The sequence below is a fragment of the Neopelma chrysocephalum genome, unplaced genomic scaffold, assembly GCF_003984885.1.
Source record: "Neopelma chrysocephalum unplaced genomic scaffold, ASM398488v2 Primary Assembly neopelma1_116, whole genome shotgun sequence".
In the NCBI taxonomy this organism is placed as follows: domain Eukaryota; kingdom Metazoa; phylum Chordata; class Aves; order Passeriformes; family Pipridae; genus Neopelma; species Neopelma chrysocephalum.
In genome coordinates, this window is record NW_020897778.1 from 1,071,764 (window position 1) to 1,095,118 (window position 23,355).

Here is a 23,355-nt window from a genome sequence, read left to right on the forward strand (position 1 = left end):
TCTTCACAGCTGCCATCAGCCTTTAGGCTGAGTGCAGAGCATAGTGATAATCACTTCTGGAGCTTCAGTTTGGTTTGTACACACCTGACCCAGCTCTTCCTGAACTCCTTGCACACCAGCTCGGGCTCCTGGTCCTGAGCTCAATTCCAGCCACTGCTGCAGAATTTGTGCCTGCTGCTGACAGGACCTGATAAAATGGATTAGAAGGATTCTTACTCCAATTAAGAGCTCAACAGTCTAAGCCAACTTAGACTTGCAATTGATACTTGCAATAACACCCAATTTTTTGTCTCAAGCCTGTGAACAGTTAAAATCTTTTAAAAAAGTGAAAAGAAAAAAGGATGCTGGGAAGTAGAGGAATCTGAAAACTGTTGTCTCCATCTCCTAGTCACTGACCTCCTCCTTTCCTGACAGTTAAATCCCCTCCAAGCCTCATTTTCTTTTTGAGCAATTTTGTAAATGTTTTCTTGTTCTAGTGGTATTCTATCAAATACCAGCCATATTTATTTTTTTAATTGACAGTTGGAAAAGCTCAGTCTTCATTCCTCTTGATAAAAGATCTAAAAGCTAATTTCAGCTGCTCTGCCCAATTAATTTATCCTGTCTTCAGATTACACCATGATACCTCTGACTTGCTTCTCCAAGAGCTGCCAAAGGTATAATTAAACCACTTGCTGACTACAGAAGAAGTTAGGCACATACTCCCTTTCACCTGGACTGAACTCAAAAGGAGAAAATAAAAATCTCTCGAACTTTTCTCTGTTCCATTCACAGTTCTACTGTGAACAGACTATTTTCAGGGTAGATGCATACAAATAGTGCAGCATTGAGTTGACAACACAAAGAAAGGCTGGCTAAAGGGCCTTTGAACATACTTGAGCTCCAGCTTCCTGCTGTAGTAGTACTGCATCTGCTGCTGGATGTGTCGGAGTTCAACCTCCACCTTTCTCTGCAACACCATTTCTTCTCTGGAACTGTGCTCCCTCTCTTCCCCTTCAGCTGAATGGAAGATACAAGGCACAAGCAATGCAAGTAGAACAGACATCCACTGTTTCTTCTTACCAAAGACACAGGAAACATTTTGAATAGACAGGAAAAATTGAACCCTCCTGAGTTCTTCTCGCATGGTTTGTTACCCTGTGACATGTACCTGTTCACCCAAAAGGTCAGGTACAGTGAGAGAGCAGTACAAGCTTTGAAGGCTCAGTTTGAATACACACCAGATAAGAAATGCTCTAGTGACTGGTTTAGTACTACAAACACTGTTTTGGCCTATTCGGGATTTAGTAGTTTATATCTAGTCTAGAATTAATTAGGTAGTTAAAGTCTAATCCTGCAGAACAGAAATTTCGTGCCCTCATATCATTAAAAACACCCCAGTGAGAGGTGCTTGGACACCATCTGCCCCCTTTACACCCACACTGTGAGTACAGGGAGCTCTCAGAGAGCCTTACTGGGTGAACTCTTCCCTCCTGAAGCAAATTCTGCCCCAGCACCTGAGCACATTCTTGCTAAAAGAAGCCAACCCTAAGCAGTTACCCCCCTTCTATCCCTAGAACAGGGCTTTAGCCCCCAGATTCAGCAGAATCCACACCACTGTATTACCATCCCAAAAAGGAACACTGGTACCCTTTTCCTCCTGTTGCTGGCATACAAGACTGCTTTGTCTCCTGTCCATTTGGGGGAGTTCACTTGGAGTCTTGTATAGATTAGAGAGGAGGATGTACAGTTGCTACAGTTCAGATCTGAGGACCTACCTGCAGTTTGGTGACTCCACTGTCCCACCAAGTCTTCAGGTGACAGCACATGTGGCTGCAAATTTGGTCGCAACTTCCCCACTGAGTTCTGTTGGGACTCTCGGGAATGGGCTCCTTTGTGACCTCCCCCAGGCTGATCTTCTCTCTACAAGGTCAGAAGGATACTGGGTTTTTCCTCAAAGGGTTTTCTTGACTAAGCCCTACAAGTAGGATGCCCCTGACCTACTCCCACTCAGACAACCCCTGTAGTCACTCAGCCCCTCTCATACAGTGCCACAGAAGAAGTAGAGTTTAAAAAGTGGGCTCTTTGATTTCTAGCATAGAGACATTACATCACTATTAACCCTCCCATTCTGTGTGGAACAAGGGAGTTTAAAATGCAAGCACTGAGTTGCAGGTAAAGTGAATTCCAATTTTTTGAGCCTCTCAGACACAGCCTCTGCTCCTAAACTGAGTTATTCTTAAGTCCCTGTAAATCTGGATGGCAAACTGTAACGGCTCTGAGCTCTGAAGGGGCAGCCCCTCAAGTCAGTTGCCAGGAAAAGATCTGGGTAGGAAGACCACTGGGAAAAAAGGCCTGAATTACAGTGCAACACACGTGGATTGCTTCAGACTGGGGGTACGCAGTTCTTTGGTATTCAGAGGCAGTGCATTTGGTCAGCTTTAAACATGACAGCTCGAACAAGAACAGCTCAACATCCAGCTGGGCAGCTCAGAAGAGCCACAGGAAAACACAGCAACAAGCAACAAGCTGCTGACAGCAGCCCAGTGCACACACCGACTGTTCCTTCAGCAGTGCACTCACCTTCTCTGATCCAGCTTTCATTTGGGGCATGAAAGAGGCCGGAGACCAGAGCTCTGGGCCCTGCCCAGCACGGGGCACATCTGCTGTCCACAGTGGGGGAGAGGAGGGAGCAGCACGTGGGAGAAAGGGAACAGGACGGGAATGAGCAGCACTGCCTGTCTGAGACAGACATTTACAGGTGCTTTCCTCCAGGTGAGGTGTCTGCAGTAAGTTCCCAGTCTGTGCAGAACATTTATTCACAGATGTTTGCTGAAAGGGCACCTCTGACCTGTAAAAGAAGAAGGATGAGGTCACTATACAATGCAACCTGTTGGTCTTGTCCTTTGCAGTCAGTGGAAAAAAAGGGAGAATCTTGTCATTCCCTTGCATACAGCTCCCCAGTCAGCTGCCTCACTATGTCCACTGTAAGTCACCCTCTTTTCTTTACTTTTAAAGATAGATTCTCTACCTAGCAAAAGGAGGTCCCAGGAGTTCCTTGCTTTCTAGAGATTCCAGAAGGAAGTCAGGCCTCTGTGGTGGTAACCTGGCTCGTTGAATAGCATTTCTGAAAAGAAAAACAGAATAATGCCCCAGATTCAGGATTATTTTAAATTGGCATAAGCTGGTATTGCAGCTAAAGAAACAGTCCTGTTTCATCATTCATCCCTGCTCTGCAACATTCCCTTTGCATGCCATAGTAATTCCTACAGACTAAATTTCCACCTGTATTAATGTGACAATCTGGTTCACCATGTGAATGGTTGTGCCAACACAGGGAGTGGTGGAAGGGACACAACTAAACAGGGCAGAAACACTTCTTTTGGCAGCACATACAAGCTTAAAGCAATGTGAAATTATCACATTATTTCCCTGTAGGGCTCCTGTCCTGGACTGAGAAGCTTCATGGAAGATTATTACTTGCAATTGCCCCGTGATCAGTAGGAGTTTTTTTAAGGAAAAGCTTCCCCAGGGAAAAGAAAGGGGCAAGATGAAACTTAAGCTTCTGCATAGCCAGGATCTTGATGTTTATGATTTCATCAGAGCTTATACATGACTTCAGTGAAAAAAAAAAGAGCTCCAGTGACAGCTCTAGGTGACTTGGGCAAGTTAAGCAATCCTGATGGCCAAAGGCCCACAACAGATATCTTTCAAATGTTCCCCTGTGTAACTGTTCCTATGACAAACGGCCAACACTCCATGAATAGCTGAGCTGATTCTACCTGTTGCTGATATGCAAATACAAAGTCACAAATTCCTTCATTATGTGTGGGCTGATGTTTGCATTTCACAGCAGCTCCTGTGTAATTGCACCACCAGTCATATGATGCAGGGTCAGAGAAAGAGTTAAGGAGAGTGCATGAAACTAAGCCATCAGTCTGAAAACTTGTAAACACAAAAATGAGACACACTTAGATGGACCACATGTATGCAAAGCTACAGATATGCCAGAGAAATGGGGGAGGAACTAGAAGTTTACACTCACAGATCACTGAGAACTGAGCCCCCATCAGCAGGGTGCAGTGGTAGATGTCTGCATTTTGAAGGCCATGGCTCTTCCTCTGCTGAATGTCCTCTTGTCTCAGGACTAACATCAGGCCTCCTAAATGTCACCTGCTTCTTCAGAGGTGGCAGAAAAGAAAAAGGTTTATGTAATTTCTTGGAGAGAGCCTTCTGTTTCCACAGCATGGAACAGCAGTACACAGAGTGGGGAGGGTTGTGGGCTGTCTGCCAACACAAAGAACAGCAGAGATCTGATGGCTCAGAGCAGGAGCAACACCACATCCCCCAGAGAAAAGGACACTGCAGAAGGAACTGAGATTTCTGATGACCTCACAGCCACAGCAGCTAAATTAAGAGGTTCCTGTGGTAACATTTGGGCAAGAAGAACTGGGTACTTCTGCAGCAAGGCAAGCTGCACATTATAGCAAATGGAACAACTGGTGTCTTGGAAATCTGGAACAGAGCTGGGAAGGCTGCCCAGAAGCAGGAAGAGAGCAATCAATACAGGCATCCCTATCTTCCTTTTCCAGACAGGGCTGGGCTCATACTCAAAGGCAGAAGTGACATAAGCCCACATTTGAAGGTACAAGCAGAGCTAAAGCTAAGAGAGGATCAGATGCAGCATCTAATGCTTCATTCTGGCACAGAATTTAGAGACCAGACCCTGGTCACATGCAGAGGTTTCATCCAGGAATATTGTCTATGGTAGGAGTTGGCCAGTTTTGAAATTGTTCCATTAAGAAAGGTTCCCAATTAGCAACATGAGTGTCAAGTGCTCCAGTCTCAGCTGAATTAAATGCTTTGAACCATGGGCAAAAGTGTATGTAGGATCCAAACAACAGCTGGGATGTGGGGCTCCAAGATGCAGACATGCACACACACACAAACACATCCCCACACAGAGCAGAGACCAGAGCAGCCCAGTTCTGGATGTATCTGAGCAAACACTTCTCTCTTTCACCTTTAGCTGGTGCTGGGCATGGAGCTGATCCTGCAACTGTTTCATGCCACCAGGGTTTCTCAAGGCCCAGATTCCACCTTCTCTCAGAAAACTTGTGTGGTGAACTCCTGTGCCTTTTTCATTGCCATCTTTCTTCTCCTGTTGCTCCTTGGCAAATATGAGCCAAGCATCAAATACCTACAATAGGAACAAGAGAGAGCTGGGAATGTTACACAGAAGGATTCCAGGCCAGGGACTCCCCCTGCAGACAGGAACACTCTCCCTTCCACAGGATAGGAATAGACAGAGCTACAGCAACAGGACACTGCCACAAGGACAAAGGGACAGGGATTTAAGTCAGCTGAGGCTGGATGGGGTAAAACACATGCACATTTTTTAATTGGCTAAGACAATTTAAGGACAGTTTTCCAGCATCCCAAAATAACATACAGCACCCCAAAGACGACAGGAAGCAGATACTCAGTGTGCACTGTGCTGACTGCAGTCAGACCTGCCCCTGATCTGCACATCTGTAAGCTCACTGCCCCTGCTCCACAAACCCCTCACCTTCCTCTGCACCGACAGGGACCAGTGCCACAGTGCCTGCACCGTCTGCTGCTTTTCCCGTTGTTGCTGCAACAGCTGTCAGGGGAAAAAAATGCACAGCAACCAGGTTAGGAGTTCACACACCCCACACCAGCCAAAGCATCAACCAAAGAGGAAATGCTGGCAGAGCCAGAGCAGAAAAACCTACTCAGTTCACCCAGTCTATGGCAAGGTGTGTCTCTGCTAGTAGAACCAAAAAATCCTGAAAATGCTTAAATAAACTTTTTTTTGGTCCTTCTGTAAACAGAACATGATGGAGAAGAATGGGTAAGGATTAGAAAGGAGCTAGGGACCTCCCCAGGGGAAAATTCCTTACCCGTGCCTTCCAGCAAGAGAAGGAAGCAGAGCAAAGTCTGTGAGTCATTAGCTGATCTCCCAGTCTCTGCAGCAGCTGTAAGGCAACAAAACAGTGAGTCACTTGCAGGCAAACCTCATTTTTCTGAGCCAAATGCTACTAGAGCAGAACAGCTACCAAACAGCCTTTATCAGCCTCGCTTTGTTCTGCTGAGGTCACCCTCAACACCCACACGCCCTACAGTGTAACCCCATTTGCAGGTGTCTGAGTCCAGCCAGGATTGCATTCACAGTGAATGTCCCACCCATGGCAAGCTCAGCTTGTCAGCTCTTGTTAAGGCTGTTACTTCTATCGGTTTCTTCAGGCAAGACACAGACATGTTCCTTCCTCCTCAGCACATAAGGCTGTCATGCTCCTCCTCAGCCAAGACTGTCATTCCCTTCTCCAGGGCACATGGCTGCTCCTCCACACGTCACTTCCCATAGGCTGGGGAGGTTGCTGATCCTTCTCACCGTTTTCTCAAGGCACTGCTGATGATAATTTTTCCATTTCCCCAGGTACTTGTGGAGCAGGTGCTGCTGGTGGTGCTGTACTGCCCTGTGGTGCTGAGCCCTCAGCATCAGACACTCCCTCATTAATTCCTTCCAGTGAAGAAACAGGGTCTGTAAACGCACTGTTAGGAGAAGATAAATTAACTCATGTACCAAAAGGAGACTATTAATTTCAGAGTATCAAGTGATCAGCTGCTCTTCCAGACTGTTTCAGCAATACTCAACATGGACAATACTCAGCACTGACAGTATTCACTGTAAGGAATAATTGTGAAACACTTCAGGTAACAGACAGTGAGCTGTGACTTGCGAGTCCTCCCTGCTGCCACTTACATTCTTTGTAAGCTTTGGGAAACCATTTGCTCTCTGTGCTTCAGAGTCCTCATGTCAAGAATGTGGCTGGTACCATGAAAATGCTTGCAGAGTTCGAGGGCCTTGAAGCAGTAATATTGCACTGCCCTCAAAACAGACGTCTGAGCTTCTCAAAATTAGTAATGGAAAATTGCTTTGAGGAAGGAAGTGTTACCATCCCTTATACAGACAAGGAACCAACAGAGAAGCAAAAGCCACACGAGCTTCCTTCAGCAGATCACTGGAGTCCCAAGTCATTCTCCATTCTCTGGGGATGACCTCTGTAAGCTAACAGACCATCCAGTCACTTCATCCGCACAGATGACACAACAGACTGACCTTGGCCCATACACAGATAACAAGGTCTTTTGAGAGATCAATATCTCCATCAGCTCACCTGTATCCAGGTGTTTTCTGGCCTCCACCACAGCTGTCACCTTCTCCTGGCGGTGACACGCTCGCAGCCAGGCCGTGTGTCTCCACTGCAGCAACACCTAAACACACCATCAAACAGGGCATGGGACACAGACTGGCACTGCAATGGAAGGCGAAGCAAAATACTCCCCATTGCTGCCAACAGAACCATTTCCATCTCACTTTTCACATAAGCCTCAGCAAGACAGTGAAAATTTCCCACAAATTAAACATAGTAGTATTTGAGAGGGTCCCCCTGGCATTTTTCAAAGCTTTCTTCTTTTCCATCCACCCACCCTCCTGCTCCACTTCACCAGTATTACTATGCTACATCATAATACTGGTTTTCCCTTCCTGCTAAGAAATGAGGAGAAAGAAAGGAAGAGGAAAAACTATGGGCTCACTCAGACAAGTTTCAGAGACACCTGCAAAAACAAGACGAGGCTCTCAGTTTTCAGACCTTTCTTAGTAATGACTCTCAGATTAAGTTTTTGGTTATTCTAATTGCACTACCTGACCCCTGGCCTGAACCAGCACCCCTGTGCACACCCTACCTTTGACAGGACTGCCCTCCTGTAGTGCTCATCTGCCCGAGCAGCTGCCTTGCCTTCATGTATAAGAGCGAGGGCATTTTCTCTCCACGTACACAGAAGCTGTCTGAAGGCAAAAATACACAAAAAATGTAAAACCAAACAAAACCCATTTAGAGTGATTCTCACTTGGCACCTTCCTACTCCCAAAACCAGCTGCCTCTAAACTCAGTCATGTAAATCACCTTCTGCCTGTTCAGATCTCTGCTGAAGGGAAGGCAGTGCAAAACAGAACACTGACATCCAGAGCTCAGCCAGTCGGGCTCTGCAAGTGACTTAAGCTGTATAGCATTAAAACAAGTAAGGTAATTAAAACTAAAGTAACTACAGCCTATGCAGTGTGGTAATATCTTTAATCACTCTCCTCACTGTAATGGAAGACAGCCTATACATCATCCAGCTGCTTTAACACCATAACAGAATCCATGCACTACAGGGAACGATACAGTTTGTTGCCTGCAACTCTCACAGGACTAAATAGAGACTTAAAAAAAATGTCCAAGCAAACAGGAAGAGGTTGATTTCTTTTAACTGGATGACCTGCATGGAAATACTAATGCATGGCAGAGTCGACTCCCAGCACTGAACACTCAAAAAGTTACAAAGGTGGCAGTGAAAGAAAGTAATGAATTTGCCCGCAGTGCAGTCCCTTCTCTCACACTGCCCCAGGAAAGGCTCACCCCAGCAGCAGCCTGGTGTGCTCCTCCTCCTTTTCAGCTACTCGGTACAGAACGCACTGTATGTTTTGTTGGTAACTCTGCAAATAAAAAAAGCATTGAGAGGTAAATTTCCTTCAGCTGTTAACACCTCTGAGGAGAGGAAACATCTAGAATGTCTAAGTAGCAGCTCAGGAGAGTAACAGTGGAAAAAAATTACTTAGAGCCACTGAAATCAAATGCTGCTTTTCTGTGACAAGCAGTCAATGCACCCTAGTTACTGCTACCTATGATATACCCTTCACCAAAGCCACGAGATTACACTGGTTATGCTCCACAAAGCAATGCTAGAGCTTATACAGCCCTAACTACAACAGCCTGCATTCTACCTTGCACACTTGGTGCCTGGAGTGAAGCAGTGTGGCAGCTCTTCAGCTCTCACTGAACACTTAAGCACACCCAGACAAGTGCCTCACAGAAAAGGACATTCCCTCCTACCTTCCAGGCTGCCAAGGTCTTGCCCAGCAATGTCTGTCGATAGTGCAGATCTGCTCGCACCAACTTCCCCCATTTCTCACGCTGATGTCCCACATACTGCAAGGAAGGAGGAGAAAGAACTCAAAAAATACATAGACATGAAGGAGGCAAAACAGGTAGTGACAGAGAGAAGAGAGAAAAGCGCCATTCCCAGTCTCAGGGGAAACATCAATTCTTTATCTTGCTCTAACAGGTTTTCATTCAAATGGATGCTGCACTCTGCTATTCCTCCAAAAGGTCTAGTTGAGGTGCTTTTTCTTCCTGCCCTTTGTAGGAATCCTCTTGAAGACTGATTCAATTCACTCAAGTTAACAGGTCTGCACCAACATACAAGTGTCAACTGTAACATTTCTCATAGATTCTCACAACATGCTGCAGGGCACAGCTGGTACAACTCATCATGGTAAGGAAAAGGCCCAGCATAAAAGTACCCTGTGACGGGGTCTTGCTACGACCTGCACAAAACTACAGGCCACACACAAAGGCCTGGCTGCAAACTTCTAACTTAAAGTTTTGAGAAGGATACACACAGTACTGGGTAGGGACAATTTCATCACCTGACTGGTTACATTCCCAGGTACATCTAAACTATAATCCCATTCTCACCATATCTAGACACATGAACAAGTAGACAAAGAGCTCCCTCCCCTCCTTCTACTGTTACACCCACGCTGAACTAGTTTTACCCACCTGGAAAGCAAGGAGAGCTTAGGAATGACTAGTGTTTAAAATAAACAATTTAATTTCTAGCCATATGGGTACAAGCAATCTGAACATAAAGAATTCAAGCTCTTCCCCATCTCTTAACTCTCTCACCTCCCTCCACTTGTTCCAAGTCTTCTGCAGACACTTTGAACAGTGAAATCTTAAGGCTTGCATCTCCCTGAGCCTCCTATAAGAAAAATAATTATTTCTCCTACAATGCAATCCATGTTACTGAATCCTTCTAGCACAGACTCGAGTCCACATTTGTTATTTTCAGTAAGTCATTACTGAAACACAAACTAGTAGACTGCCAAGCACAAATAAGGAGTCAGCATCATGGTGAATTAAATGCTGTTTGTCCTTAGTAGGCCACCACAGGGCCAATCCAAACCACTCTCCCTTCTTAAAAAAATCATCTCACTCTGTTTGTCTCTCCTGAGTACTTTGCTTCCAGAGACAGAAGGCCTTCAGCTTCAGGAAGTTACTGTGGTGATCTCTGGCACGAACCAAGGCCTCCTGCTCCTCCAAACGTGCGGCTGTTCTTCTGCGCCAGGAGCACCAGAAGCAGCGCAACAGTTGCCTTTCAAAATGAAGCACAGCCTAAGGTGGAAGGAAGATGGCAACGAATCCATGACACAGGACACTTACAAACAGAAGAAGACAATCCTTAAAGATGACAAGCACAGAACTGTCCAATGCTGTTTTCCTCTCCTCAGGTTGAACAGCAGTGGACACACCACCAAAGGCCCTTTGCTGTGAGGTTATTTAACATGTTCTACAGGTTCCCTGTGTGCATGTGGAGGGATGAACTGTCACCAGAAACAGCACAGTAAAGATGGAAAAACTACAAACTGGTAAGTAGCATGTGAAGGGCTCCCAAGAACCGATAAGCCCCAGAAACCAGTCGTGTTGAACTCACAAGAGCTGATAATCTCCCACCACCAAGAGCCAGCCATATCTGCACAGGAACACCCACACTACCAAAAACTTGGAGTTGTGTAACAGACCACAGAAAAGGAGGCAGTGGCTGCTACATAAAAAGATTCCAGGATTACATATATATATACACACATCTTAGGAAATGAAGGACTCCTTAAGGAACTTTATGGACACCTACCTAGAAGCAACTAATTTGTCAGCACAACCCTGGACTTCTTAAATAGGCTGGGGTTGGTCCTTTAATTACTATTATTGTTTCAATGAAGTAACTATGAAAATGACAGTGTGAGAGCTTCCCCTGACTTGATCTCCCACCAGGGAACAGGGAATTTACAACATCCAAGTCCATCTCACACTAACTCATGTTCACAGACAGTGACTAAGGAAATCACCCCCTCCATTTCCTAAGCAAGGCCAGGTAAGAGAGTTACATTTACCCTCTCCTCCCCCATTCGATCCTCCTGCAGCTTGCTGGCCTTCAGCAGCCACGTGTCAAACACCCATCTCATCAACACCCTCCTGCAGGCAAAAAGGGAGAATGTCAGCACAGGAAAGAATTCCTTCAGAAAACACACTGATTTCATGGAAGTCAAACAGTCAATCCATCTACAGCTTACACAGTTACTTGCTTTTTCAAATCATGCAAGCCTTCTTTAGAAATCAGGCAGCAGATTGATCATTACTCTGATATAGTCCAGCTCTTAAATCCAAACAAGCCTCAGAGCTCAGCTTAACAAATCTCCTTCTCACATTCCACAGAGAAGCAGGAGATGTAAATTGTTCATTACTCATAGAAAATATCAGAGCAATTGGTATCAAGATGGTCATGCTCCCAAAGTATTACCAGACTTTAAAAGAGAACCAAAGGCCCATAAATTCCACATTTGTACAAGTTTATATTAATGTTTCTCTGTGTACCTATAACGGACATGAGCCACTAATGTTAAGGCCTGCTGCTGTTCTTCCTCCTTCTCTTCCAAACGGGACTTCCAACGGCTCCAGAACTTCTGCAGCACCTGAAATAAAACAAGATAGATGCAAAAAATCCCCATAGAGATCAAGTGAGGAGAAGAATGCAGAGAACTAAATTATTAAAGTTCTACTGAAACTGCACACTGCACTGGTTGCCTCCTGCACTGCTTCACGTACCAAACCTGTTCGATAACCTGCTATGAATTTTTCTGGTAAAAGAAAAAAAATCACCATAAACGTAAGGAAACAGAAAACTAAATTAAAGTATCTAAGAGTGGCAGTTGACTTACACAGGAGATTTTCTGTGCTTATCAGTATTTAGGAACAAGCCACTGCTGTAATAAAAAAGTACTTTGTAGGTGAAAGGGGAAGCCAATGGGCCAGCTCAAGAAACACTAACACAAGAACAAGAGTCAAACTCACTGTAACTTGGTGCTGACGGTGTGACAGATTTTTTCTCATTCTCTGAAGACGAGTGTTCACAACATTCTGCCAAAGACCCTTAAAGCCAAGTTTCTGTAACAACAAGAAACATACACAACTTTTATGTAATCCAAATCAGGGAAGTTTAGAGCTGGCTGCTCCTTACAGACAATACGTGTTTGATGCTATTCCTTGCAATAGCCAGGATTCATGAACTTGTCATCAAAGCAAGGCATCCATTTCCTCTCACAAACTGTCACTTCTCCAGCTTCCCAACTGGAATAATAATTGTTCTGGAGAGCAGCACAGTTTCCCCATTTGTATTCAACTGGCAGATTCCAGAATAGTTAAAATTTAGAAACCTGATGTCCAATCCAAACTCTCTATGGCATCTCCCACTGAACACCCACACCACTGTCAGGGACACTCCCCACAGCCCCTTTCACCTGCCACGTGACAGTGCTCTTACCAACAGGTGATGTCTGTAGTGCTCTTGAGCCAGCTCACACTGCCGAGACTCCTCCACACACAGCACAACATCTGTCACTGAGTTAAAGTATCTTTTACACAGAGACATCCGTCCCAACACACACACAGCCTTCTCCCACAGAGGGGCACTACATCTCCATCTAAATGTGCTGCAATATTTGAATTTCCAGCACTGTTATCAGCAGAAGTTTTGACTAAAGTCAGAGGTTTTTTAGATTTTGATGGCTTATCACAATAGATTTCTGATTCACTGTTAAGGAATTCCTCCACAACCATAAATTATCTTCTGCAGGCTCTTAGGTGTCAACATGCTAACATCCAGTAATTGCACCAGGTTAATTAATTGTTGGTATGGCATTACACACATCTTTCTAATCATAACATGCTTGTTGTCACCCACACTGCTGCACAACATTCCTGCTTATTAACTGGATCTTTCCCCCGCGGGAATGCTTTTAACCTGTCTGTGCCAGAGAGTAAATACAGATGGGATACAATGCTTCCAGTGTGCAAAGGCTCTCCATAAGGCAATCCTTGCTGCTTGTTTTTCCAAGTCCCTTTGGTGAGCATGAATTCTTCTCTTGCACTCCAACAACAGCCGCCAGTCAGAGAAGCAGCGCCGGAGCGTCCGGCTGCGGTGAAGCTCCTGGGCCAGCTCTGGAAAACAAACACAAAATATTCCTGCTCATTTGTGTCAGGTAAGATCGTGGCATCTAAGCCACTGGTTCTGAAGTGACAGGAGCTCTAACACTGAAAAATGGTGGCAAGAATTCCCATTAACACTCAGCTATGGATTATATTCCTCCTATTGATCACAAAGGCAGTTTTAAGGCAGTGACCTACTGTACTGACTCAAGAAGGGCAGTTAAGCCACTGTGTCACTTGTTCAACACACACAAGCTTGCTCACATTTCAGCATACTCCTACACTAGTTCCTAGTTATCCAAGCTGGATTCTTTTCCACTACCACCAATCAAAAGGCAATTCACACAAATATCTGAACTCATTCCAGTGACTTCAACGAAAGAAACAAAAGAACTGGGGTAATAACCTTTACCATCCTGTATGAGTTGTGATTTGTCTGATCATCAGGAAAATCCACAGACTGCTCAAAGTCCTCCATACATCCTTCTCACAGATATCCCAGTTAGAATATAATAGATGATGTGCAAGTTTTCATCAAGGGAACAGTAAAGCATTTTCTCTTAAATCACATGGAAAGCAGGTGATGTTCCCTACAGTTCAGCGTATGACCTCAGCCAGCCAGGCCTGTCACAGTGTGCAGCCCAAGCTGCATCTCATCAGCAGCTGAGCGGAGACATTGCAGTGTCTCCTAGAACAGAAAAACCCATTACTGTGGCCTAAGCAAAGGGCTGAGCCCTGTTCTGTCCTCACTCACCATTCTGACGTTTCTTTACTCTGTGGAGGTTTAAGTATCCCAGCCATGCTCCCAGGCATCTCCTCAATTCCCAGTGCCGACGGTGAGTGACTGCCCTGGTCTCCTTCTGCTTCTCATTCTGGCTGTACAAATACAGCTCTCGCCACTGCAACCAAGCCTGACAGAAGAATGGAGGGAGGGCAGTAAGGAGAAAAACCAGACAAGATTAGGGAACTAGAACAAAGGAGAGAAGAGGAAGAACACACAGGCAACAGGAAATTCCATGTAAGTTCTGAAGGTGAAAGCCATGAGCAATGAATTTGCAATCTGAACTTGCCCAGATGCAGCTTCATTCCATTTGCTCATGTCCTGATACACTACTCCACCATAAGTACTGCAATTTGCAAAGTAAATTAATACAAGGCCTAATTTTTATTCATCTTCAACATTTTCACACATATGCAACTTAAATATTAGAAACATCCAGCAGTAGCTGAAGTTCCTGGGACTTACTCGAAATTGCAGGCTCTGGGCCCAGTGCTGCAGAGCCAAAATATTCATTTGATGTCCAGTGCATTTCTGGTAGTGTTGTCTTCTCCACACTGCCCATGAAACGCTGCCAAAACAATGTTACAGACATGTTCAAACACAGGTGCCATAATTCTGTGCAAGAAATCACCCTCTTCTCACTGGAAAAAGGTATGAAAAACAATCTTTTCATAGACTCACAGAACAGTGTGGGTTGGAAGGGATCTTAAAGATCATCTCATTCCAACCCCCGACCATGGGCAGAGACACTGTCCACTAGACCAGGTTGCTCCAAGCCTTGTCCAATCTGGCCTGGAACACTTCCAGGGATAGGACAAACACAGCTTCTCCAGGCAACCTGTGCCAGGGTCTTACCACCCTCATGTTAAAGAATTTTTCCAATCTAGATCTACCTTGTTCAGCTTAAAGCCATTCCCTATTGTCTTGTCACTGCATGCCTTTGCAAAAAGTCCCTCTCCAGCCTTCCTGTAGGCTCCTGTTGGGTATTGGAAAGCTGCTTAAGGTCTCTTAAATTCAGTCTCTGGGTGTGCCAGAACTCACACACACCAAAAAGAAAAATAAAATAATTAAAAAAAATAAATTCGAAGATGGAACAAAGTCACTGCAGGAAAAGGTAACACAACCCAGGTAAAAGCCATGGCCTCATGGTCAGTGCCTCTCTGCCCATTTCCACCCCATCCTTACCGCAGACAGCTTCTTTCCCTGAATGCCAGTGCCACAGACTGCATCCCATGTTTTGTCCTTTGAACATCAACATAAACCAGCCAGCACTGCCAGCTCCTGAGCAGCTTTTGCTTCTTTGCTGTGTACAACAAAAAAAAATGACAGCACCTTAAGTTCATGCAGGAATCTGGCACGTTTGAACCACTGTCCTTGACTCCTGTCCCCTCAACCTGCAGGGACACCTCGTGGGAAGCCGTGAAATGACAGGGATGCTCATCCTGGGTGAGGGTGTCTCACTGCCCAGTCCCAGAATCGCTGACAGCACCATCCATACCACCAGTTCAGAGCAGCGTGAACGATCAGACAATGGCATTGCTTTGTCTTCAGAGCTTACAGGGTATATAATGTATAACAACACTCACTAATGACCTTAGTGGGTAAGAATTACAGGATTTTCTTTGGTTCGTTTCAAAAAAAAGAAGTTCATCAGGTTCATCAGTAGCTTTTCAGGAGTTATTCTCTAGTACAAGCAGAGAAATCAACCAGAAACAAGCCAAGTTTATTTAGCAGGTTGGTCATGCAGCTAAAAACAGAAGTGGTGTCACAAATTCCAGTTTACCACTTTATGCAGTGTGCTGCATTTTCTCCTCCCAGCAGGCTGGCTGGTCAGAACTGACAGTATTGAAGCAAAGTCGTCAGAAGAAAACATCATTGATTTTATGCCCCTTCACACTTACACATAAAAAAACCCCTAAACTTTTTTTTAAGATTTCCTTGTGAATTGAACATTAACCTACCTTAAACCAGGTCATGGTTTTCTATGACTAAGTAACACACAGCTTCTGCTGTAAATACTCTGGCCTCACTCAGGGAGAAAGGAAGTCTAAATGGCCTGTCAGTTTGTGTCCAAAGGTGCCAGGCTCTGTGACAGTCTGAGGCTACAGTCATGTGCAAGGAGACCAGTTAACTTATTTTGCAAATCAGCTCAGAACAAAACTATTGCAACCAGTACAGCTCCAAGACAAATCCATTGCAGAGCAAAGAATCTACACAATAAGACCAGGGGCACTTCAAAAGCTTGGGCTTCTCTTCAGTTGTAAGAGACAGGCTGGAAGGAACAGTGAATTCAGGTTAAATGAGTGCAGTTAATACCACAGGGAATTATTATCTAATGTCTGTAGCCACAGTTGATAGAGAATTCCAATAATACGTTCTATCAAAAAATATCTATTTGAACACACATTGAGTTAAAAAAATAAACCAAACAGATGAAAAAAAAACACCAAACCACCCCCTCAAAAACAAACACTGCAATCCAGAGCAGATGGAGAGGCCTTTAAGCTTATCCAGTGGCATCCCTAAATAACTGTAGCTACACCACAGTGCCTCACATGGAATCCCCCTGCCAGCTCCAGCCATCTGCTCCTGGAAGCACTGCCCTGCCAGGGCCTGGGGGAGCACAGGGGACACAGATTCTGGGGGAATGTTCCCCTCGAAAATTCCCATCTCGCTACGCCCCCAAATAAAGACAGTTATCATCACTTCACTTACCATGAGACTCTGCAACACAGTATTTGTTCCTCTCTCCCTGCTGCTGGCACACATAGGCTCTCCAGGCCTTGAGTACCAAACTATAGAGGAAATGCCTGAAAAAGGAGAATAGTGCCATTGGGTGAAATAGCCACCAATGCCTACAAATAGGATTTTTTCAAGTTCAGTTGCACTCTAAAGATATGTTGAAAAGGGAATTTTGACTTCATCCTAAGACAACAGCAACAAAAAAGACAGGGTGAGAAAAATATGACAATAAGCAATGAAGACATTGCTCTTGGCCTGGAGGTACCACAGCTGTAACTTGCTTACTGGTATTAATAACTCCTTCAGAACCCAAGGAACATTTCTCACACACACATCCCCCAAAGGGAAGTCATTTCACAAACCTGTAGTGGTTCTCTGCTCTGAGGCTGAGCTTCCTCTCTCTGCAAACTGTCCACCACTCCTTCCACTGGCCAAAAGTTTTCTGAACAATCTTCTGCTCATAGAAGGATCTAAATAGTTGAAAGATTTGGACGTGGGAAACTTCACACAGGTTTCCAGAGTGACCACAAATCACTTTTAATGAAGATTACAGTACCTCTTCTCCAGCCTTGCCTGGTTAGCCTAACAACACCTAACTGCATTTAAAACCACTACCCCACTATGACACTTTATTCCAAGACTCTGTCAATATGACAAGAACCACTCAGTGTTTCTGACTGTAAACACTTCACATAAAGGCAAGGAATAAGACAGATGTTGCTAACTTGCAAAATATCCGAGGGCCAGTTGACTTTACACACATGAATAACTTGCATATTTTATCCCCAGTTCAGCGTTTTACTCAAACAACCAGGATAGTTAATAACAATACATGTATTTTCCTTGCTAGTTTTGTTCTTTGCTATTTTAACACAAAATATTTTATGTATAGAAACAAATGCAAAACCTGCATCAGATTTTATAATGCTTTGATGTTTCCATTGTGTTTCAGAAACAGCAAATTTAAAATCTTCCCAAAGAACACTTAAATAGGCTCAGGAGCTCCTTCAGCCAGTTGCACATCATCTGTGCCAAAAGTGAAGCTGTTCATCTGTTCATGTCCCTGCTCCTTCCAATGGATGCTGAGCCATGCTCAAAATGCATTCACAAGTTACATATGACCTTCAAACTCTTTAACCTCAGCAGAACAGTCTCCACTTTTACACCCAGATTTAATTATCACACACCTGGCCAAGTAAGAAGTGATGGCACATTTCAACTGAATTGTGAACAACTAAAAATTCAAATATGGGAAGATCTGCATGCAGGAATTGGGATTTTGCTCACCTAACTAAAAATAATGGTCATAATCTAATATTCCAACACTTTTCCATGTGGTCAAGATGACCTGAGCAGCAACCTAAGAACATAAAAGTCTCATCAACTGGAGTATCCTTTCAAAATATTTCTCACCTCTTTGTATTTCTGATGGAGAGAAGGTAAACAGAAGGAACCATGAAAACACACAAGCTAACAAACAAAAAGCACACAAGCCCAGCCTGACACTTTTGATCATAACTATCCCACCAGCTCCATGAAATTGGTCACGTCTTTAATAACAGCAGGATTAGGCCCAGAATACCAAGAGGTCTCTTGGTGAACACATATCAATCCTCTCCCAAGGTGCAATTCACAGCCACCTACCCCAAGCCAAGTTGCTAAGTCATTCCAAACACTCAAGCAGAAAAGGAAAAAAAAAAGGAAAGAAAGAAGAAATGAGCTATGTTATTTTTTTGGACTTGGTGCATTAGCAAACAGAACATTGCAAATAAAAGCTGTGGAGAACTAGGGATTTCTAAATCTAAAAAGGCAATTAATTGTTGCTTATGTTCCTTGCTGATCTTTACAAAATGTATTTCCACCTCTAAAAAAAGAAATCAAATAATCATTGTCCTGAATTTATAGGTAGCCAAAGTACTGCCAGTGCAGTAGATGAGACATCAAGGATGGTGAGGTTCACAGGGCAGCTTCCATTTACCAACTAAGGCAAAACTAGAATATATTTGATACAGTGCAATGAAACTGAATCACTAAGGGCCTCATCTTATTCCAAATGCAGCTCTTCCCACTGGGAATTGCTCCAGTTCCCAAGGGTGTGGTCAAGCAAGAATGAACATGCAAATTAAAGCAAGCCAAGAAAAGAGCATCAAAGCGTTGGGTTTCAGCAGCTCACACAACACTAACAACAGAAAGGGATTATCTGCCACAGGTATTTCCAAGTCAGCCAGACACCAAACATACACATTAAGAACAGTGCAAACAGTAAAATGAACTGAATTTTCAGATCTCTCTCATCATACCTTTGAGAAATGGTCAAATTTAAAGCAGGAATCACAATCATACCCCATCAGTTATATGCACATACAGTTCAACTTCATTGAGACACCACAATTCCTATGAATTCAGTCAGTAAACTTTTACCATGATTGTTAAAGAAAAAAGCAAGAGCAAGAAGGGTACTTAAAGGAAACCTTCAAGTGATCTCAAACTACATCCAGATACTGTCTTGGCAGGCAGAACTCTCTTAGCCCAATGGTTTACCAATAAGCCATTAAAAAAAAAAAAAGAAAAGAAACCCACCCTTGAGTGCTGTAATTTTATCTACCTGGCTTTGGAAGGGAGAACTTGTCCAAATGTCATTTTTGCCCACAGATAGAAGAATTTCCTTGCTAGATGTCTGGAATATAAGGAAAGGTTAGTTGCCTTTGTACTCCTCCTCTGCAAATTCCCAGGCAGCAGTAAAAATAGGAACTTTTATTTTAGTTTCAGTAATAAAACTAAGGGTTTGGTTTTCAGAGATCATATCTGTAACAGAACAATTCATCAGGCATAAACAGAGGCCCAAGCATCATTGCAAGGTTTTAAATGGGACACACTTTAGGAAAGCTCAGTAGCCAAAACGTTTTCCACTTACACCCAGTGGCACCACTGAGCAGGGTGCTGGCTAACTGGGATTTAGAAGTGGTAACATCACTGTTTCTCTCAAAGTCAACCCACTGAGTCCAGAATACTTGAGCCAGTTTAATGTTTAGCTCTGCCTGCAACCAGATCTTCCTTGTTCCCACCTCCCCCACAGCAGTTCCGCTTCTCCCAGCACCCGCTCAGCTCACTAATGTGTTGCTGTGACACTGTAACCTTCCCTCCTTTTCTTTCCGGTGGATTTAAGAGTTAATTGGCACACGGAGGGCCCCAATAAGCACCAAAGGCTTCACAAGTTAATTAAAGCACAGCCGTGAACGGGGCCTCTCTCTTTCAGCAGGTCTGAGCTGCTCCATCAGCTCCAGTTGCTCAACAAATAATAGGCTTTAATCTCTAAACAATTACATCCCACCTTTGTCAAGATTCTTTCAACAAACAAAAGAAGTTAAAAAACACTAGAGGAGAGCAAGAGGAAACCATTACACCTGGCAGTGTATCACAGAATACTGTTAAACAACCTTTTTAAAATGTTGCATTAGAAAATAAAATATACGGGAAATCCGACTGTGCCAGTGCTTGTCCTCAAGTTACCACAAGACATCTTCAAAACTGTCTGGCACGGCCATGAGCAAAAACTTCTGCCTCAGCCTGCACTGGTACTACTAAAACCAGACTTTTCTAGCTCTGTTCAGTGAAAAATATGTTCTGTACTTATCACCTGGTCCGGAATCTTTTTAACCTTCTTCTTTGATTCTGGGCACACCCAACTCTACTCGGATTGTCACAGCCTCTGTCCTGGAATTCATGTCTGGCAGAGTGGGGAGCACCAGACTGGCCACTTGCATGGACTCGATGCCCAGCTGGTTGTTGGATTTCCTGCATCTTCAGGGATTTTGAACTTAAAAGGAAAGGAGAAATATTTTGTGTAAAACCACATTAACAGCAAAGAAATGGCATTATTTCAATAAACTGATCTATAACAAAGGTATCCAGTCACACATAGAACAGCTACAAAATGATAAAACACTTGTTGTCTCTTTATCAGGAGTTTTAATGTTAAAGTTTCCCCAACACAAGCAGAAAGACACATTTCACTGCAATCATGTCACAAACAATTCTTTTCTCCTCTAAAGCTGAAATGAAAAAGCACTAAAATGCATTTGTGTTTCCCCTCCTATGTGTGTGCAAACAAGGTGTCTTTACAGAGAAGATTTGAACGTGGTTTTCTGTCTTTTATTCTCAAACACATCTATTGCTGAAGAATTCTCTTGAGGACTTAGGAACTGAAGTTACAGTTTTCCATCTTAACACGAAATGTTCTTTCACAAGCAATTTTTTCCTAATTTCACTTATATCTTAAGTAAATATGTATCTCCTCAAAAAAACCCTAAAAATCTCTTCCTGTTTTTACATATTCATCATTAAAAAATGAAACTAGATATATTTTTCCATCACACAGTTTCCTTTCACATGTAAAATCTGAAAAAATAACAAGTGTGTTCTTATGAATTCTAAGTATTTTGTCTTGGAAATTTTCTGAAAACAAGGATAAAAAACACCTCTAACCAGATAAAACTTGCTGAACCAGTTGTATTGAAGCTTCTTTCCTGAAACAAATACTGCCACCACCCTGAGAATTTGCACATCAGAACCACAAATACATTCTTGAGCTCCAGAAGAGACAACAGAAGAGGGTAGTCTTAAAAGTCATCCTAATAATCACCTGAACTGAGCTGGGGAAAACACGGCTGCAGCCAGAAAAAAATGTTGGTTTCACAGAGTGATGGGAACAACGCAAGTTCCAGAAGTTCAGCTAAATATGCACGAGATTCCTGCACACCTATTAGGGCCAACTCCCTTTAAAACTGTTTAATCTGCTCCAAAGGCAAACCTGATCTGACCATATGCGATGGCAACGTCACACAAAGGAGTCAAAAAAAGGCAGAAGTTTTGTATTGAAATCTAAGGCATGTGAAAATCTAATGATTTTCCTCAATTTGAAACATCACATGTGCTGCACATATTTAGTGATGATAGCCTACATCCATGAGAATTTATGGCAACTATGTAAAGTAAGAGTCAAAGACAAATCATTTCTCCCTTGTGAAGTTTGAAAATGAAAGCATGGGAACAATAAGAGAGCTGACACCATGGATTAATCTGTGGTTGGGCCAACAACTATGTTCAAATGTGTTCCAGTCTAATATCTCAAGTCAAGAACGTTATTTTTATGTTTAAATGTTACGATAATTTAAACCCCCATAAAGTTGTGTTCCATTATGGGTTTGGGAGTGGGGTGTTTGTTGTTCATCTCATTTTGCTTTTAGGCAAGCATTCCATAGAGACCACTGAGGCCTCCTATGAGAATAACTGAACTTTTTTCTGTCCCATGGAAAGCCTAAGATGCCACAATTTAAAAATAAAAACAAATTACAGCTGAGGTCTTTTAACATAGTAGCTTCTTCTTACTGCTTACCTGCTCCTGACTTTCTCCATTTCGCTGTAGCTCCAAGCCTGCAGTGCACAAATTCACTCTCTGTTCTGCTATGCTGTCTCTCAGCTTTGGACAAAGCATAAATTGGTGCCTGTTATTTGTAATGAATCCATCAAATGGATCTGTGCTAAATGCAGTATCTTAAAGACATGAATTCCACTCAGGTGACCTGCACACAAACAGCACAATGCAATTCCAAATGTTCAACACGAAAAGTGTGTGTCTCCCACCCTCGCTGCCCTGAGATGTGCTGACAAAATCTAACAGTAAGGAAGTTACAACCACTTGAATCCTAAGGCAACAACTGTGCTTACCTAAAACGAAGCTGTGCTAGAAAGGTGCTATAAAAGGATGACTCCAAGTTATGTTCCCCTGTTTAAAAACAAATTAATAACCAAGGGTGACACATCAGGAGCTAACCAAACTGATTCCTTTTCACTTTTTATTTAACACTAAGCTTCTCTCCTTCACAAGCACACAGAAATGAAGAAAACAATGAACTCCGGGGAGAAATTCTGTGTGCACAGAACCCTGTGCCTTCCAAAGGCCTCGGGGGGAGTCAGAGGCTGGGAAAGCACCGTGACTTATGGACAGGCATCTCCCTGTAAGTGTGAGATCTCAAGGGGGTATTTCTATAAGCCTGGCTTAAGGCATGACAGAAAGAAAGCCAAACAGAACCCAAACCAAAACAAACAAAACCTAAAACCCCCCAAACAAACAAAAACATACAACAAACAAACCAACACCAAAACAACCAACCAACCAAAAAAAAAAAAAAACCACAAAAAAAAACCCACAAAATTTTTCCGCGGTTTTTCTGCACGAAATTCCTTTCAGCAGATAATTATACCCTGAATTTTTGTGCCAAACACTCGACACCCACGCGATGCTGCTCCGCAGCCCCGCCGTGAGGGGCTGGGGCCGAGGCCGCAACTCCCGCCTCCCACCCCGCTGAGGGCGCTACGGACCGCGGGACCAGCGGTGCAGAGCCCGGCACATGGAGCCAAGGGGCAGCAGCCGAAACCCCGCCCGCCCCAACGGAGTCGCCTCCAAGGGGTACAGGAGCGGGAGGAGCGGGAGGAGCGGGAGGAGCCTGAGGCGGCCCCGCCGTGAGGGGCGGACCCTCCCCGCCCTCAGCCGGGCGGCGGCGCCGCAGCGCCCCCTGGCGGCGGGCGGGGCGCGAACGGCCCCGGAGCGCCCGGGATACCCCGAGCGCTGGGACGGACCCAGCACGGGCAGGGGAAGCTGCCGCTCGCACTCGTGAG

General features: G+C 44.1%; 1 protein-coding gene across 5 annotated transcripts in view; it reads right to left on the bottom strand.

Moving 5' to 3' along the window:
- SFI1 (SFI1 centrin binding protein) overlaps positions 1–22,963 on the bottom strand; it is a 28,301-nt gene extending 5,338 nt beyond the window's left edge. The window contains exons 1-30 of one of the 5 annotated variants that reach the window (XM_027696810.1): positions 22,888–22,963; positions 22,073–22,156; positions 20,315–20,494; positions 19,283–19,354; positions 17,040–17,147; positions 16,651–16,745; positions 15,121–15,238; positions 14,401–14,503; positions 13,909–14,065; positions 13,005–13,166; positions 12,490–12,560; positions 12,021–12,113; positions 11,544–11,641; positions 11,063–11,144; positions 10,108–10,286; positions 9,798–9,873; positions 8,943–9,038; positions 8,469–8,545; positions 7,753–7,855; positions 7,182–7,278; positions 6,395–6,555; positions 5,904–5,978; positions 5,549–5,623; positions 5,003–5,179; positions 4,025–4,158; positions 3,011–3,106; positions 2,563–2,830; positions 1,758–1,902; positions 876–999; positions 85–187 (exon numbers count right to left, since the gene is read on the bottom strand). In XM_027696810.1, coding sequence (XP_027552611.1) covers positions 85–187; positions 876–999; positions 1,758–1,902; positions 2,563–2,830; positions 3,011–3,106; positions 4,025–4,158; positions 5,003–5,179; positions 5,549–5,623; positions 5,904–5,978; positions 6,395–6,555; positions 7,182–7,278; positions 7,753–7,855; positions 8,469–8,545; positions 8,943–9,038; positions 9,798–9,873; positions 10,108–10,286; positions 11,063–11,144; positions 11,544–11,641; positions 12,021–12,113; positions 12,490–12,560; positions 13,005–13,166; positions 13,909–14,065; positions 14,401–14,503; positions 15,121–15,238; positions 16,651–16,745; positions 17,040–17,147; positions 19,283–19,354; positions 20,315–20,494; positions 22,073–22,092 — 3,345 coding nt within the window. In that variant the 5' untranslated portion in view covers positions 22,093–22,156; positions 22,888–22,963. Of the gene's footprint in view, positions 1–84; positions 188–875; positions 1,000–1,757; positions 1,903–2,562; positions 2,831–3,010; positions 3,107–4,024; positions 4,159–5,002; positions 5,180–5,548; positions 5,624–5,903; positions 5,979–6,394; positions 6,556–7,181; positions 7,279–7,752; positions 7,856–8,468; positions 8,546–8,942; positions 9,039–9,797; positions 9,874–10,107; positions 10,287–11,062; positions 11,145–11,543; positions 11,642–12,020; positions 12,114–12,489; positions 12,561–13,004; positions 13,167–13,908; positions 14,066–14,400; positions 14,504–15,120; positions 15,239–16,650; positions 16,746–17,039; positions 17,148–19,282; positions 19,355–20,314; positions 20,495–22,072; positions 22,424–22,887 lie in introns of those variants that run through there. The other 4 variants (XM_027696812.1, XM_027696814.1, XM_027696813.1 and 1 more) reach the window with 4 other exon arrangements.
- Between the last annotated feature and the right edge of the window lie 392 nt (positions 22,964–23,355).